Source organism: Mixophyes fleayi, chromosome 7, assembly GCF_038048845.1.
Source record: "Mixophyes fleayi isolate aMixFle1 chromosome 7, aMixFle1.hap1, whole genome shotgun sequence".
NCBI classification, from domain to species: Eukaryota; Metazoa; Chordata; class Amphibia; order Anura; family Limnodynastidae; genus Mixophyes; species Mixophyes fleayi.
Genome location: NC_134408.1, coordinates 129,474,739 through 129,492,330, shown reverse-complemented (window position 1 = coordinate 129,492,330; position 17,592 = coordinate 129,474,739). Strand labels below are relative to the sequence as shown.

General features: G+C 39.1%; 1 protein-coding gene across 1 annotated transcript in view; it reads right to left on the bottom strand.

Annotated features, from left to right (window-relative positions):
* The window catches only part of LOC142098170 (sodium channel protein type 2 subunit alpha-like), a 134,925-nt gene that overhangs the window by 105,682 nt on the left and 11,651 nt on the right, over positions 1-17,592 (bottom strand). Inside the window, exon 2 of the mRNA XM_075180735.1 lies at positions 4,153-4,467. Within this exon, the coding sequence (XP_075036836.1) occupies positions 4,153-4,419 (267 nt within the window). The 5' untranslated portion in view covers positions 4,420-4,467. The remainder of the gene's footprint in view (positions 1-4,152; positions 4,468-17,592) is intronic.

The following is a 17,592-nucleotide window of genomic DNA, read 5'->3' as shown; positions in this document are numbered from 1 at the left end:
GATCAGACAACCGATCTTGGGACATTGTTGACCGCAGACTATTCCTTTTTAGTCTAGAAATTGATCTTTCGCCAGTACAGTCAGTGCCGGATTAAGGGAATGGAGGCCCCTGGGCTAAGGGGTGCCAAGTGAGGTGCACTTTTTCTTTTGTAGAACACACTAGCCGTTCTCGGGGGTAGGATTCTCCATATACTTTGGTGGAATGGAATAAATTCTTTTGCAGAACTGGACTTGAGTTTTGTATGTTCACTTCAAATTGGTAAAAGGTCCATCCCTTGGTAACAGGTCCATCCCAGTGCTAACAATCCAATGGATCTTTCTCAACCCAGAATGATATTTCCTCGTAACTCAATGTGGTCCATAAACCTGACTGTGAAACCATTAATGGCATGAACATTTGGTATTTTTGTGTCTGCCATGCTAGGGCATTCGCTGAGATCATTTGCTTTGTTCTCTAAGTAATTGAGACGGTAAGGAGTTTGAACTTCTTCTTTAGGTATAACTATCTCGTGGAATGTTCCTTCAGCACCTTGTGTTAATTCTTTTGTAGACCCTGTCATTTCATTGTCACTTTCTCCAGACATTTCTGTACTTGTAGTGGTAGTAACTGACAACAAGTCTCCTTGAAGTTCTTGGGAGGCCGGGTTCTTATATAAACTGGTTGTTCTTCAGACTCAGACTGCTCAGTGTAGTCTACTTGATTTTCTTCTGTTTGTAAACACGAATGTTCTGTATCTGAGGGATTATGTAGGGCTGTTCCTGCCTGCTGTACATATGACATGATTGGCTTTAAACGCTTGAGTATTTCCTTCTGTACTTTTTGTCCCTTTTTTTTTTACTAGCGCCACTTTCATATCGCTTACTCATTATTATTTTCACAAAAAGTTAAAATTAAATATTATTGTGATTGACAATGATATAAAACAATCTACACTTCTCAAATGCACGCTATAATGATAGACAGTGATCTGAACACTTGTATTGCTTCATAGTTGACTTCATCATTTGATTCTGAGTAGCTTTACAGCCTCCACAAACTTTACTAAACAGTAAGTATGCACTTGTGTAACTGTTATGGTCATAGACTCTTACATCTCGGGCCTGATTCATTAAGGAAAAGAAAGAAAAAAAGAGTAACTTTGCAACTTGACAAAGCCATGTTACATTGGAGGGTAAGGTAAATTTAAAATGTGGGGACAGATTTTTAGTTAGGGTAGGGAATGTCTTAGATCAACTTTAAATTTAAATTCCAGTCTAAAAATAAAGCTATCAAGTATTTGTGTGCTACATGAAGAAACAGACAGTATTTAACTTATGTGCAAAAAAAACCAAAAAACTAGTTTGCACCCCTTGTATTGTAACATGGTTTGTCCAGGAGAAAAACTTACACCTGTTCTACCTTACTTTCATTAATGAATCAGGCCCCACATGTTTAATGTTACTAAGCAACCGGGACTTGATAGTAAAATCAACAATTAACAATCAACAAGGGCTGGTGCATCGGTTTGTTCCTGAATTTTGGATTTGTGCTTACACACAATATTGGCTTAGGTACGCCCCTGATTTTTATCTTTACAGATTAAATTAATTTAATGGCAATTTTCTCTGAGAGGCTCCGCAATGCAGATGTCAAGGCTAGTAAACATTGACTTCATTGCAAAAAGTATGATAACAATCTGCCTATCCGGTGGGATTTGATGAGCCAAGTGAGGTGCATCTTGCAGTGAAAACTTGTATAGAGGAACATGCTATTCTGAAATCTCCATGTATTCCAAGATCAAATAATTGATTAATCTAATTCCCAAGTGTTTAGTCTCTTGGGCCATTTAATATTTTTCAACTTCTAGAAATATGCCGCCATACCAGCTAATATTAAACCACAGAGTGTTTGAGATGGGGTGCTCTTTTGGATTCTTATAGCCCCGGTGTCAGCCTAACCTTAAAGAGAGACTCCAACTAAAATTATTATTTAAACTTAAAAAAAACCTTCACCCTCAATACACCCTCCCTACCTTTCTCCCTCCCCCCAATTAGCAAGATGTTCATAGTCACATGCCAAGAAATTATGCGAGTTTAGAGAACACACCACCACATGAGTGCTGCTGTAGTATGGTCCAGCCATTGACAATTGGGAGAAGGAAATGTTCAAACAGCTTTGTGTATGTGCCGCAACTCTGACCAGTCAGAGAAACAAACCACTGTCTACTTTGCAACGTCTCTCAATTGTTATTGCCTGAACAAGAAGCATTGCAGCAATAGCAAGGAGTGGGAACATTATGGTTAACTGGGAAAAGATGGTCTGGAAATACCCTATAGTGGTTTCTCTGTATGTGGTCACTACGAGCCCGATACTGCAGGAGCCATTGTTTATAACATGACTGGAAGAGATCCAATAAGATGAAAAGCAGCTGAATGCAAGTTCGATATTGGCTCTACATATCCCATACGGCAGGAGCCACTGTTTATAACTTGACCAGATGAGATCCAATAATATGAAAACAGCTGAACACAAGTTCGATATTGGCTCTACATATCCGATACGACAGGAGCCATTGTTTATAACATGACCAGATGAGATCCAATACGATGAAAAGCAGCTGAACACAAGTTGTATATGGCTCTACATATCCGATACGGCAGGAGCCACTGTTTATAACATGACTGGATGAGATCCAATAAGATGAAAACACCTGAACACAAGTTTGATATGGCTTTACATATCTGATACGGAAGGGGCCACTGTTTATAACATGATCGGATGAGATCCAATAAGATGGAAACAGCTGAACACAAGTTGTATATGGCTCTAAATATCCGATACGGCAGGAGCCACTGTTTATAACATGACCGGATGAGCTCCAATAAGATGAAAACACCTGAACACAAGTCCTATATGGCTCTACATATCCGATACGGCAGGAGCCACTGTTTATAACATGACTGGAAGAGATCCAATAAGATGAAAACACCTGAACACAAGTCCTATATGGCTCTACATATCCGATACGGCATGAGCCACTGTTTATAACATGATCGGATGAGATCCAATAAGATGAAAACAGCTGAACGCAAGTTGGATATGGCTCTACATATCTGATACGGCATGAGCCACTGTTTATAACATGACCGGATGAGATCCAATAAGATGAAAACAGCTGAACACAAGTTGGATATGGCTCTACATATCCGATACGGCATGAGCCACTGTTTATAACATGATCGGATGAGATCCAATAAGATGAAAACAGCTGAACACAAGTTGGATATGGCTCTACATATCTGATATGGCATGAGCCACTGTTTATAACATGACCGGATGAGATCCAATAAGATGAAAACACCTGAACACAAGTCCTATATGGCTCTACTTATCCGATACGGCAGGAGCCACTGTTTATAACATGACCGGATGAGATCCAATAAGATGAAAACACCTGAACACAAGTCCTATATGGCTCTACTTATCCGATACGGCAGGAGCCACTGTTTATAACATGACCGGATGAGATCCAATAAGATGAAAACACCTGAACACAAGTCCTATATGGCTCTACTTATCCGATACGGCATGAGCCACTGTTTATAACATGACTGGAAGAGATCCAATAAGATGAAAACACCTGAACACAAGTCCTATATGGCTCTACATATCCGATACGGCATGAGCCACTGTTTATAACATGACTGGATGAGATCCAATAAGATGAAAACAGCTGAACGCAAGTTGGATAGGGCTCTACATATCTGATACGGCATGAGCCACTGTTTATAACATGACCAGATGAGATCCAATAAGATGAAAACAGCTGAACACAAGTTGGATATGGCTCTACATATCCGATACGGCATGAGCCACTGTTTATAACATGATCGGATGAGATCCAATAAGATGAAAACAGCTGAACGCAAGTTGGATATGGCTCTACATATCTGAACCAGCAGTTCTGCATGGAAATTCTGCCACAACAGATATTTAACCAGTGATTTAAATGTCTCTGTCTACCATTGCTCACGTGAGGATTACATTCCTCATTTGTTTGGGTTATGTATGGTAATTCTATCTTTATAGCTGGGACATGAGTATTCCTTCTATTTTTCTATGATAATTTTACAGTATAATGGTGAAGCAGTAATAACCACAAATACACTTACCCTATTGTTGCTGTAATAGGGGTCAAGGTCCTCCATTGGTTCCGTGGCCATTCCAGATGGTAGGTCTCCATATATAAAAGGCAAGGATTTGCCGGCTTCCAAGTCCGAATTTGGCTTGGGTCCATTTTCATCATCATCATCTCTGCGGTCCTTTGCTGGTTTCTTGGCTTTTTCTTCTGCAAAACGCTTCTCGATAACAGCAAGAGATTCTCTGGTGAAGAGGCGAAGGCTGTCAGGTCCTGGTGGGGGTAGTAGTGGCTGTTCCATCTTCTCATCCTGCACTAGTTACCAATCAGCCTCTTACACATGAAGGTGCTGCAAAAAAATAAATAAATACATAGGTCTTTATATTGCACTTGGCATGAAAAAAGACTCAATTATATTTATGTTTCAGTTTACAGAATTACAGATGCAATTATTCCAACTGAAAAAAACAAGGTGCAATTATATAAGGGATCGCCTTGGTGGATGGTAATGTACGGGACCCGGCATCTCTAAATGTGACCACTGGGACGGTAGACTAGAAGTTATTATCTTTATTTTTCATACACTATGAATAATTAGAGGGGGGGATGGTGCTACTACACCCTTGAATGCAGGCAAGCTGTTTTGCTTTGTGTCTTCCACAGGATAAATTAAAGAATATAATCGGTTATATAAAAGCTGTGTACTATGCAAGGATAAGCATTGATGTATCTAAGTGCACATAGAACATGTGCTGTGACCCACAGCAACCAATCAGATGATAACTTTCATTAGTAAGACTAGTTTCAGCCCATCAATGCCAGGTGCACCGTGTAATTAAATAAGTCCCTATAGTACAGTGTTAGTGGACTAATGACAAAACAACTGTATTTCACTTTACATTTATAGAACTTTACATATACATTTATAATGGCATCACAATCCAAGTTTATATATATATATATATATATATATATACACAAGTTAACCCGTGCATGATGCTCATGCATTCTAGTCAAATCAAGCTACTTAAGGTGTTAAAAAGGTTCTTGTCATGCATTTGGGCCATAGCCCAGGCCTCCTCAGGGGAAGAGCGTTACTTCCCGACGCAAGCGCCCTTTTTTAACGTGGTTTTGTCCACGTGTTACCACCTCATCATTTTTCTCCATCACCTCATCCTTCATCTTTATCGCCACATCTATCCAGATGACTATCCAGACACAGGGATCTCTCTCAGTGTTCCTGAGTATCACACTCCTCTAGCTCTGTCACCCCCGGCAACCACCAACCACTCCCCACTGTCACCCCCGGCAACCACCAACCACTCCCAACTGTCACTTCTCCTTCAAGAAATATATATATATTTTTAAAATCTTTATAAACACTTTTAACAATTAACAAATTAAATTAACAAGTTAAAAACATCTTAGTATACCAAATTTCAGCCCTTTCTGAGTTTTTTTTTCTACACACACTAAGAATTTAGTAGGTCAGTGTATAACTCCGCCCAGCAGGTGGCGCTGCAGCTTGGTGTGTTTTTTTTCACACACACACACACAGACTAACACACGCCACTAGGCTTTTATATTATAGATACATACATCTATACATACATATACATGCATATGCTCCAAAAACATACAAGTAGATTAATTGGCTGCTATCAAATTGACCCTAGTCTCTCCCTCTCTGTGTGTGTGTATGTGTTAGGAAATTTAGACTGTAAGCTCCAATGGGGCAGGGACTGATGTGAGTGAGTTCTCTGTACAGCGCTGCGGAATTAGTGGCGCTATATAAATAAATGATGATGATGATACATATACCTATACATACATATATCTATCTATATATATATATATATACATAGATATAGACATAGATATATCTATCTATCTATAGATGGATAGATATAAATATATATTATTTAAATTATTATTATTATTTATATAATAATTTTAATTGTAAAGTGTAGAGTTTGATAGCGCTATATAAGTGTTACTACTAATAATAAATAACAAACAAATTGCATCTTCCACGTTGTATTAATTGTAAATTGACTGCATTCAGTCTTGGGCTTCCAGTTCTAGATTCACTAAAAAAATTATAATAAAGTATATTTAAAATAACAGAGCATGAAAAAAACTTTAGTAAAAGAAATAAAGAAGAATTAATGCTTTATTTTACTAATAATTATTTTTTTTCCCTTACAGTACACTCGGCTATCTCCATCCTGGGATGGCAGAAGCTATAGGAGGAGAGAGGTGAAGGCTACGACCAGCGACGGCATTCTCCGGCTCAGGGGCTTTCACAAATAGGGAAACGCCGTAAAAGAAATGGCTTTTATAGACCCCTAAGTTTGAAAACTGTTCTAGTTTCTGACTGCTGCTCAGATCTGATGTCAAACACATCTAATTATATTCACTGTTTGCCCAGGTAGTGCATACATTGGTGTAACTGCCTCCCTGAATATAATCTCAGAGGCTATTTGCTAACCAGAGGCCCAGATACATAGGACATATTTGCCAACTTTTTAAACTTCTGCTCTGGGAGATCCTGGAGCAGAGGTCATGTGACAGGGGGCAATAGGGGGCGTGGTGACATCATTGAGTCACCGTAGCCCCACCCCCTGCTAAGAAATAATAACATTCACGGAATTCACAGCAGGGGGTGGGGCTTGATGACGCAAAATTGAATAATTAAGCCCCGCCTCCATCACTTCTGGGAGAATGACTGCTCTCCCAGGACTCCAGAAGGACTCCCCGAAATTCGGAAGCCTCCTAGAAATTCCGGGAGAGAAGGCAAGTATGACAGGACTATAATGAAAAAAACACAAAAAAAACAACATCACTGCAATGTCATGCCTGTTTGGTCCATCACTTTCACTATTAGAACATTTTACATTTTTTCATGAAATGTTGCATTTTAAAGCCTCAATTATGTATTTAATAAATCATGACAGTCAAAGCAGTGTATTAATTTCATGTGTCATTATCAAATATTCTAAAGTGTGCTACTATAAATGTGTTATGCCTTATAAATTGTGCCATACTTCTTCTTTCTCCACTACGGGAATTCCCAGAGCAACTAATCAAATTGCCACTGTCATTTATCTAGTACATTCTGGAAAATAACTAGAATCTGATTGGTTGCTATGAGCAACACCTCCACTTTTCCTTTTTGAAAGGTGTAATCAATCTACCCATAAATATCATTTTAGCATTTGGGCTCAATATGAAACTAATTAGTGCACATTGTCTGCATTTCTAATCCTAGAAATTCCATTCACGAAAAAGTTAAACATTTTGCTCCTCTTTTTTTTAAGTTATTGATCACAAGAAAATATACCCTTATTTAATCAGTTGGTGTGCTAAAATTGGGAACTACATCCAAAAATATTATTACATGTTATATGTTTCTTGCCTTTCCTAAATGTAAGAACAGTCATGGTAAATCAGAAAATTCAAGACAAGTTGCTCAGTGCATACAGCTAAGTGCTGCCATACTTCTGTGAACGTCCACATCCATAATTACTTATGGTCTATATAGTCCCACAGCACAAATGACATTTTGTGACATTGAGGAACTGTTTGTGCACAGATGCCCCAAACTGAGACAGGTGAGAGATTGGATCTACACCAAGCCAGGTGTTGCAGCCTGAACTGCCAGTGAGGCATTCCTACAGCAGAATGTGTAAGAGACTGAGGGCTAGATTTACTAAGCTGCGGGTTTGAAAAAGTGGGGATTTTGCCTATAGCAACCAATCAGATTCTAGCTGTCATTTATTTAGTACCTTCTACAAAATGACAGCTAGAATCTGATTGGTTGCTATAGGCAACATCCCCACTTTTTCAAACCCGCAGCTTAGTAAATCTAGCCCTAAGTGTCCGCCCGAGAGTACAGAGTGAGAAATAGTGTATAATGATAGAGGTGGAAGAGACACCCTGTAATGAAGTTAGAACAGGGTGACATTAGAAACCCAGATAATGCTGAAGCCGGAGAGCAAGGCAGAGTGACTAAACTGTGTAGGAAGATGCATAAAAGTGATTCTTTAATTTATCACAAAGATAAGACAATGCCATCCAGTCATTTGTCAACTGTTATTGTGCTAGTATGTCTGTGTCAAATCCACACACACACACACACACACACACACTTTATTAAACTTGCATATGCAAGGACACCTGTCCAAATAACTACCCACAGTCCACTGGGAAGAAGACTGAGTTAAGTTTGAGTGGGGAGTATGAGGATATCCAAAGGTTGGTGTCTTTAGTATGGTGTAAAGAAAGTGCCTACACTACACCTCACAGACAGACTGGGAGTTATATGAAGCAGAAGCTACAAATAAGGAGACATACATAGGCAATTTTAAAAAAAAGATCCAAGCATATCAAATATGAGACAATGTCAGGAAAAGTGGACAGCACATGGGAAAAAGGTGGATTCGGATCTAGGATAATACTAGGAATGAAGGACTTAAAGTATAAAAGAATAAGGGAGGGAGAGATTTGGGGTGATGGCCAAGTAGGTAGCTCAGGGACAAGTTATATACTGATAGAAGAAGAAAAAAGGGTAGGCTAGGGATGATGTGAAAGGGGAATGTAACTAAGCTAGGACCATTGGAAAAAGTTGCAGACTTCTGTAATATATTTTAATTTAAGTATATTTTTCTGCTCTGGGTGCATCTATGTGCTAGATATAACACTGCATATATCACGCGTGCAACTCAAAATATAGACATGCAAATGTGACTATGCAGATGCATCTTTATGCGCAAATGTGGCATATTTAAAATCAACTCGATATCACAGCCCTAGTCTATGCCTCTCTTTTTTTTAAACAGATTCTCTGGGTTATCTACAAAGGAAAAGTCTGAAGTCTAGACCCCAAGTATTTGAGTTTCTGCACAAATTCCAGGGTGGTGATGGATGGTAGAGCAGACAGTTTCAGTCTGTTATGTTGATGTAAATAACATATAGGGTGGCCTGAGCTTCAATGCCTGTGCTATTTTATTTTTCACAGATTTAAGAGTGTTGGCGCCTATAAAAAGGTAGTTGTGGAAGCAGAATCTATACCACTAGCTTTTAATGAAGAAAGAATACGTCTGTGGTCAACAATGTCAAACACGTTACTTAGGTCTTAGCTCAAGCTGCCAGTCATTTGTCATCTTAGCTAGGGCCACCAATCTATAAATATAAAAGGTTAACGCTGCTCCTCACCTTTATAAATACACACACAAAACACACAAACAAATTTGGTAAAATGTTTGCAAATGACTCTTTTGTTTGCTGCAAGTGCTTTAAAATGGTATTTTATAAAAAAGTACAAATAAATTATTTGTCACGGTCTACCTTATGTGGAAATATCCAGAGTACAGCGATCTGCCAACGTGGAAATCAAAATTATTGGTGACGTGGAACAGGGGAAAGTGGTAAAAGACTTTGAAAAGATTTACACAAAAAATGTGGTATATAAAGAGATATTTGTGAACTAGGAATTGTCTTAAGTTCTTTTTTTTTTTTTTGCACCAGTAGTTGATTCCACATTAACCATTGCCAAAAAAAGGGTCCAATATGATCTTACTCTTATTTATTTTTTCCATCATTTTGATGGGCTTTTAACTAGTGTACTATATCCAGTTCTGAGCCCAGTTTGCATTGGGTTTAGCAAGTTGGTATTTTTTATGAAAGATTTAATTTTTTCCAGAAGTTTTGATACTACTAGAAGAATGGTTGTGTGATTGATTAGCTTGCAGGGGTCTCTGGAATTAATAACGGAATAAGATGTGTGTGTGGTGTTTCACAATTTGGTGAGGATCCCTAAAGAAAGGGACACGTAACGTTAAATAGATGCACAATAGTTACTGCCAAGACATGAAAGGAAATCTTTATGAAGTATGGTTCTAAGGGGTCAGCGACCAGGACTTTTCCTTATCTCCTCCTACAGAACATCTTCAACCTGTTTTAGTGAAGCAGGAGAGAATGACAAGACTACACCAGAAGAGTTAGAGTTGGATGGGTGAATGGTAGATTGGATTACGTTGTCAGATATATTTTTTGAGTGTTCCCTGTGGTATTTATATATTTGTTATTATGGACCAGAACTCGGAAGGGTAACTAGAAGCAGCATCATGTTCAGAACAATAAAAGTTGGACTTTTCCTAAAGTAGTTTTGTACAGTGATTTCTGTCTGTATTGAATAGAACCCAATCTTTGGCTCTGTGAGATCTGCATCCTAGATTCCAGAGCCTCTCTCTCTTTTTATTAATGCTACCTTTATGTCTACTGTAACACATCCGCTTTCTTTGGCAAATATGTTAAGGGAGCTGCATACAATTTTGTGGGAAGAGGCATATGTTTTTTTCTACTTATATGGCTAGATAACAGGTATGCAAAAGCAGAAAGGCTCTCACTGTTCAAATATTCATTTTAATCTTATGGTAAAGAACTTTGCTGAGGCTGTTGGTTTAGGGCAGGCAGCCTGTGGATCTCCAGGTGTTATGAAACTACAAGTCCCAGCATGCCCTGCCAGCTTTCATTTGGCGATCTACTGGCAAAGCATGTTGGGTCTTGTAGTTTTAAGACAACTGGAGAGCCACAGGTTGGCCAGGCCTGATTTAGGGGCTGCTCTTAGGCAAACAACAAAGCAATGGTCACAAACATTGTCAGAAACTATCTCAGCATGGAGAAAGTATATGGGTTTTCCTAATAGAATTAGTGTTTCTTAATTAGTGTATGTTTTGTAGGATTTTTTAATGATATGAGAAGGGTCATTAATAAGTACAGTGAGTCAATAAGAGTGATTTAAGTGGAAGGGAAGCATTTGACAGCCATTGTCCCAGTACTTATATTAGATGATAGGTAGTTAACATCCTATGACATAGTGGGTGATTAATGTAGATATCTAAACTTCTGAAGGTAGCGATCATATACTTTTCCTTAACATAGATGGCTACAACACCACCTCTGGTTTGTTAAATAACAGATAGTTGGTGCCTCTGGGGAAGTTCACTGCAAATTGCGCCAGCCATTTTGGGGTGGACAAACTCCAAACTATAGCCACAGGCTGCACACTAGAGCCCCAGACTTCGCTAGAAGCATGCAGAGACAGTTAGACACTGCAACAAGTTGCAATAAGACTGCATAAAAACTGGCATTATGTCACCAGAATGTACTAAAAGGTGCCAGCAGATTATTGGGGAGGGGTAAGGGGAGGAGCCAAAAACAAACTTCTAGAGGCTAGTGGATGGTTGCTGGTTGCTGTGAGGTATGTTGTGACTGCTGTCTGGGTTCATGGAGGATCTACCCACAAAGAGCCATTGAATGCTGTTGACTGACAGTTTCTCCTGAGGGATGTTTGCAGCTAAAGTTTCAGATTAAAAAGCCACCCCAGAAGGAAGCATCTTTGGAGTAAAGGAAAAGACCCAGATTGCCACAGCCCTCAGATGTCAGCAGGACTCAAATGAAGTATGGTTTATTTTGCTTTGCTATGTTCAAGTTATTAAAGTGAAACAATAGAGACATCAAGCTGTCTTAATGAAACCTCTAACTGGGATTGTAATATTGCTATTGAGAGGTTATGGTGCTGTCTGAAGGAACAGTTTACTTCAGCCAAATCTGTTGTGTTTTAAGTTTACCTGCAAGCTGTCACAGAGTGCTAGGGACATCAGAGAAAAGTAATTTGTCACAAGAGTTTGTTTATATTGCATCACAACAAGTTTGATCCTATCATGAAACTGCCTAAAATGGTTGCTGGGGAGCATTGCAAGTTGTTTAACTCTACAATTTCTGGGAGATATCTTCTTATTCCATTAGACAGATTATTAAGTGAAGATTTTGTTCCTTACACTGGAAATCGTGTATTGTGCAGAATTTCTGTTTTTTATACTGAGCTCAGGAGTCACGTATGCGTCAATATAATTGGCTTCATGTGTCCAGCTGCAATTTTGCTTTAACCTGCGGATTACAATTTACCCCCAGGGGTTCTGTCTATGGTAAAGTGACCCTAGTCTACAGTAATGTCTTCTAAAACATCTAACCTGATCAAGTTGGATTAATCCATGTTGCATGTGTATAACTGCACTAAAAGTCTACTGTGATTGATTTGTCAAGATAGTGTGCAGCAGACTTTAGTGTAATTAGACAGTGACTAATTTCAAAGTGGGATATATTTATTCAGTGACCTATGCGTTGTATTGATTTTTTTTGCATACTGCTGATATTGTTGAAATAAGATTCCTAAATTGTTATTTATTTTGTGACAAGTTGGAATAACAATACATATTGAAGGTGTTGTGATATTAGATAGTAAAGTGATAGTAGAACTCAACAGTGATGTTTTTAATTTCCATTGTCTGTTTACAAATCACATATTTACAAATAGCAGTAAATCGAGGAAAAGCATTTCTATTATTATAATAAAAATGTTTGACCTAAATTTGTCCACTTTCACAGATTTCTTAATTACAGCTCCCAGTCAGACGAGGCTGGAAAGGTAATTTTAAAAAAGTGCAAAATGTTCTCCTCCCTAGTGATTATGCAATTTCCTTCTCTGTGCTGGCAAATGCACCCAATTTTTAGGGAATTGTCTGGATTTTTGCACCAACGGTGGCATCTGCAGAGCTAAAAAGTACCCGTAAATCTGCAAATCTATGCAAAGATTGATTTTACTGGGCTGTTTCCAAAGATATGGAAGAGGGCATGCACCCTGAAATGCTCTTGGCAGACAAGTAGGCACTTTTTTTTATGTTTTCTAAATAAGTCTGTCTGTCCTGACAAAGCGTCAGTGTCAGATGTCCGCATCAGGGGGTAAATGTATCAATGACCGGATTCTTCAACTCCGGCGAGATCGGCGTCTTCAGCGCTTAAATTTAAAGCGGCGCTGCCTTGTAAAGGGAAACTTCCCCTTTACAAGGCAGCGCCGCTTTAAATTTAAGCGCTGAAGACGCCGATCTCGCCGGAGTTGAAGAATCCAGTCATTGATACATTTACCCCCAGGTGTTATGAGGTATATAATACATAATTAATGGGTGAGCGAGAAGTATTTTAGAAAAACAAAATGAAAGTTGAAATAAATTAATGGGTGAGATCCACATATGATAGTCGGCAACGCTTTGAGATGAAGCCTTTACTTTTGTAGACCTGCAATTTTGAGTTCAAAATTCGCTAAAGGTTAAAGGCTAAAGGTTTTAGACAGACAGAACGGGAGTGTGCACCAATGCATGTGCATTGTTGACAAATAGGTGCAATTTTTTCTGATTAAGCCCCTTCTAACTCAAAATAAGACCTTTTTACTGTATTTGTCTGTATATGATTGCTATTTACCTCAGTATATTTCAAATTCTTATTAACAGAAATGCTGCAAATGTTTAAAGACTATCTCTATCTAAAATTTAATTTTTAGCCAGCACCTCCCCAGCTATGCATCCCTCCCTACAACCTAATAAGCAGAGCCCTATCTATCATTACAGAGAAAGCAATGCAGTCATCTCTTGTGGCTAGTATACAAAGCACAGCCCATTTTGGTGGTTATAATACCAAACCTACCCCCATTCCCAATTTCACACTCGGCCCATACCACAACCATGTGCTTGAGGTCACACATCAAAGCCCAGGACTGTCCAGGGAAATTCGGGACTGTTGATATACAAACTAGAACCCATTCTGATGGTTAGTATACAAAGCAGAACCCATTATGGCTAGTAGTAAAGAAAACAGCCGTCCGTCCCCCCCCCCAATCTGGGGGTAAATGTATCAAGCTGAGTTTTCCGGCTGGTTTGAAAAACCAATCAGATTCTAGCTATCATTTATTCAGTACATTCTGCAAAATGATAGCTAGAATCTGATTGGTTGCTCTAGGCAAAATCTCCACTTTCCAAACCGGCCAGAAAACTCTCAGCTTGATACATTTACCCCATGGCAATTATTGTGTAAAACAGTAGTATTCAAAGAACACTTAAAATATGGTGGCTACTCTTTAAACTGACCTCCAGTTTTGTGGCTAGCATATAAAGTAGACCTTTAACCTGTTGGCCGATGGCTGTTGGCTGTTTAGCTCTTCAATCTAGTGACTAGTGTTTAAAGCAGACCTCCAACCTTCTGGATAGTGTTTAAAGCAGTCCTCCAACCTCCTGGATAGTGTTTGAAGCAGTGCTCCAGTCTGGTGACTGGGAGATTTTGATTTTATTTCAGAACTCAGCAAAATTCACTAAACCCCACAATATATACTGAGCATGTTTCTAATACTGTAATTTCAGTTTACAATGAGGACTGTAATCTTCCAACTAGCAGTATAAAAGATACACATGAAATACAAGGTATCTAAGAACAAGTTCAAAAGAACAATCTTCAAACTATAAAACCACCCGCTGCTCACTTCTTTTAACTATACAGCGGCAGGAGCCAATTTTCCCCTATTATATAGCTTGTTATGAAATATAGGGCACAGGTACAGTATGAAATGGGTTTTTATATCCGTTTAATGAATGTAACTGGGGAAAACAACAGTGTTGCCGGCTTATATAAGTCTACTCTCTATCACAAAGACAGATTGGGTATGATGGTATAATGCTGCTTACAGGAATGAAGACTGGCAGAATCAAACACGGTGCCACCACTGTGTGTTGTACAGACACTAACTAAGCTGAGTTATAAAACGTGAACAAAAACACAAACAGCATCAAAATATATTGCAGAACGTTGTTTGAAGCACTTTTTTTTTTTACATAAAAATATATAAATCAGTTTGTCTCACTTCAAAAATAGGGAGTCAGTTTAGCAGGTTTTAGCAAATCCTTTTGGATGCACAAAATAACCTGGGGCCTGATTCATTAAGGATCTTAACTTGAGAAACTTCTTATTTCAGTCTCCTGGACAAAACCATGTTACAATGCAAGGGGTGCAAATTAGTATTCTGTTTTGCACGTAAGTTAAATACTGTCTGTTGTTTTCTGTAGCACACAAATATCAACTTTAAATTTCAGTGTATAAATAAGCTATCAAGTATTTGTGTGCTACATGAAAAAACAGTCAGTATTTAACTTATGTGCAAAACAGAATACTAATTTGCACCCCTTGCATTGCAACATGGTTTTGTCCAGGAGACTGAAATTAGAAGTTTCTTAAATTAAGATCTTTAATGAATCAGGCCCCAGATCTTTATATAAACTCTGTAGTGGAAGTAATTAGTTGGTGGCCATTACTTTCAAGGGCATACCATTTCATCATCATCATCATCTATTTATTTATATATACCATTTGCACCATCTAGGCCAGTGAAAGTCAACCTCATATACTTCCGAGGCCCTCTAACATTCAAAAGGGCCACACATCACTCTTAGGGCTAGATTTACTAAACTGCAGGTTTTAAAAAGTGGAGATGTTGCCTATAGCAACCAATCAGATCCCAGCTGTCATTTTGTAGAATGTACTAAACAAATGACAGCTAGAATCTGATTGGTTGCTATAGGCAACATCTCCACTTTTTCAAACCCGCAGTTTAGTAAATATACCCCTTAATCTCAGTAATAAGTTAAAACAATACATTTAATCAAAGAACGAGACACTAATCTGTAATAACATGTCAGCAGGCATTTTAAACAAGCGTTACGAGCTATAAGAGACAAATCTGACAATGTAGCAGGAAGCAGCTGGGAGCCGCTTGTGAAGGCTCAAAGGGCAGCATGTGGTGAAGGGCCACTGATTGGCTACTACTGATCTAGGCTATCTTATAATGGACCATAAAGCCATGGATCATCATGCTGGCTTTGAACTAAAAATGGGGAAGAGGATGGGATGGTTCAAATAAACACAGTTGTGCAAAATAAAGTGTGTACAAAAGTGTGTTACCACTCTGCATTTTTCTCTATTTTTATATAAATGTCCCCCACTGTCTTTTTGCATCAATTGTTCCGTAATTCCCTCTCATAGTTTGGATCTTATAGTTGTGCTTTTTCCTTCGGTTGGTGACACATTTCCATCTGTTCAACACAATAGTAGATGTTTTAAGATTAATTGGATTTAATTTGTCCTTTGGCTGCCATTCACACCACTGATTTCACACTACATTATCCCATGCTTTTGGTACTATATGCAGAGTTTAAAAACATGGGGTGTATCTCATAGCAAACCGAGGGGGAAGGGGTTTTTACTAGTGCCTGGAAACCCCCCCCTCCAAGCCTGGGGCACTGTATAATTAAGGTGGCTGGACCCTGCCTCCGCTTCACATAGCTCTGCTTGGAAAGAGAGAGATGCGTGCACCTAACAGTAGTGCATGCAGCATTGCCCATGTATATTATAGGTATAGGAAGAGTTGGAGAGCAGCCAAGCACTGTCTAATATTATAGCCACGCCCCCATGCATGCTGGTCACGCCCACTGGTGGCGTGAAAACCCCCCTCTACAAATCCTGCGTTTGCCCCTGTCCCCCTCATGACATTGCCCCATGTCATATGCAGCCTGTGCTCACTTACATAGTGGGGACAGTTGCCGGCAATGTGTTGCGCAGACATTGTGCCACGCACATTGCTGGCAAATCTCCGCTTGCGATCTGTCTCACGGACGTTGTGGAGACACATTGCGGCTAACTGAATTCCCCCCACTGACTGTAGCTGCCAGCCCCACAAGATCAGCACACTCGTTAGATTAACTCCCACTCTACACCTTGCATGAGCATTCTGTTTAATAAATAATAATGAAGAAGATACACACAGAGGAGCAGGAGATGAAGATTGCATACTATCTTGTGGATAGAACAATATCTCCAGGAGAGAACACTGACTCAATGGAGACGAGTCAAAGAGTCTTATGACAGTAACACTAACTCTAATGTAAATTCAGTAAAATTACGTTTTTGGGACTCTAAACATTATTGTTTATACAATCACTTCCTGTGCCCCATAACTGAAATTATAGTAAACTTATACACACATAATGAGATACATGGGCATATACAGGAACAAACGTAAATAAATGTAAGTTGCAGTAACGCAGATTACTTTGTGAATAGACCACATGCCTCTATAGTATCCCAGTACGGCCATGACGAGTTGGAGGAACATGTCTATGAGTACACAAGTACATAAGCAGATAATAAGGATGAGGAAGTAAATGAGAGACCTCCCGCACTTCAGGCTACCACAGAAAATTACCCCGTAATCCCATTCAGGTGTATAGGTGGCAACTCACCAACACCAACTGTACAACATAAACAATCAGCCATCAGTGTAGACAGTGTCCACAACAGCAGCATATGTGTTTCTGCCCAAACCATGCCCTAATCATAGCTTATTGCTTCAGCCCAAGAAGAGTGTATTTTACAGCTCCACATCCTTAACTGTAGAATCATTTCATAGAGGAGTGATTATTTTTTTTTAACATCTTTAAAGCATACTTGCCAACTCTCCCTGAATGTCAGGGAGACTCCCTGAAATAGGGGTGATCTCCCTCACTCCCTGAAGATTCTGGTATTCTCCCTGATG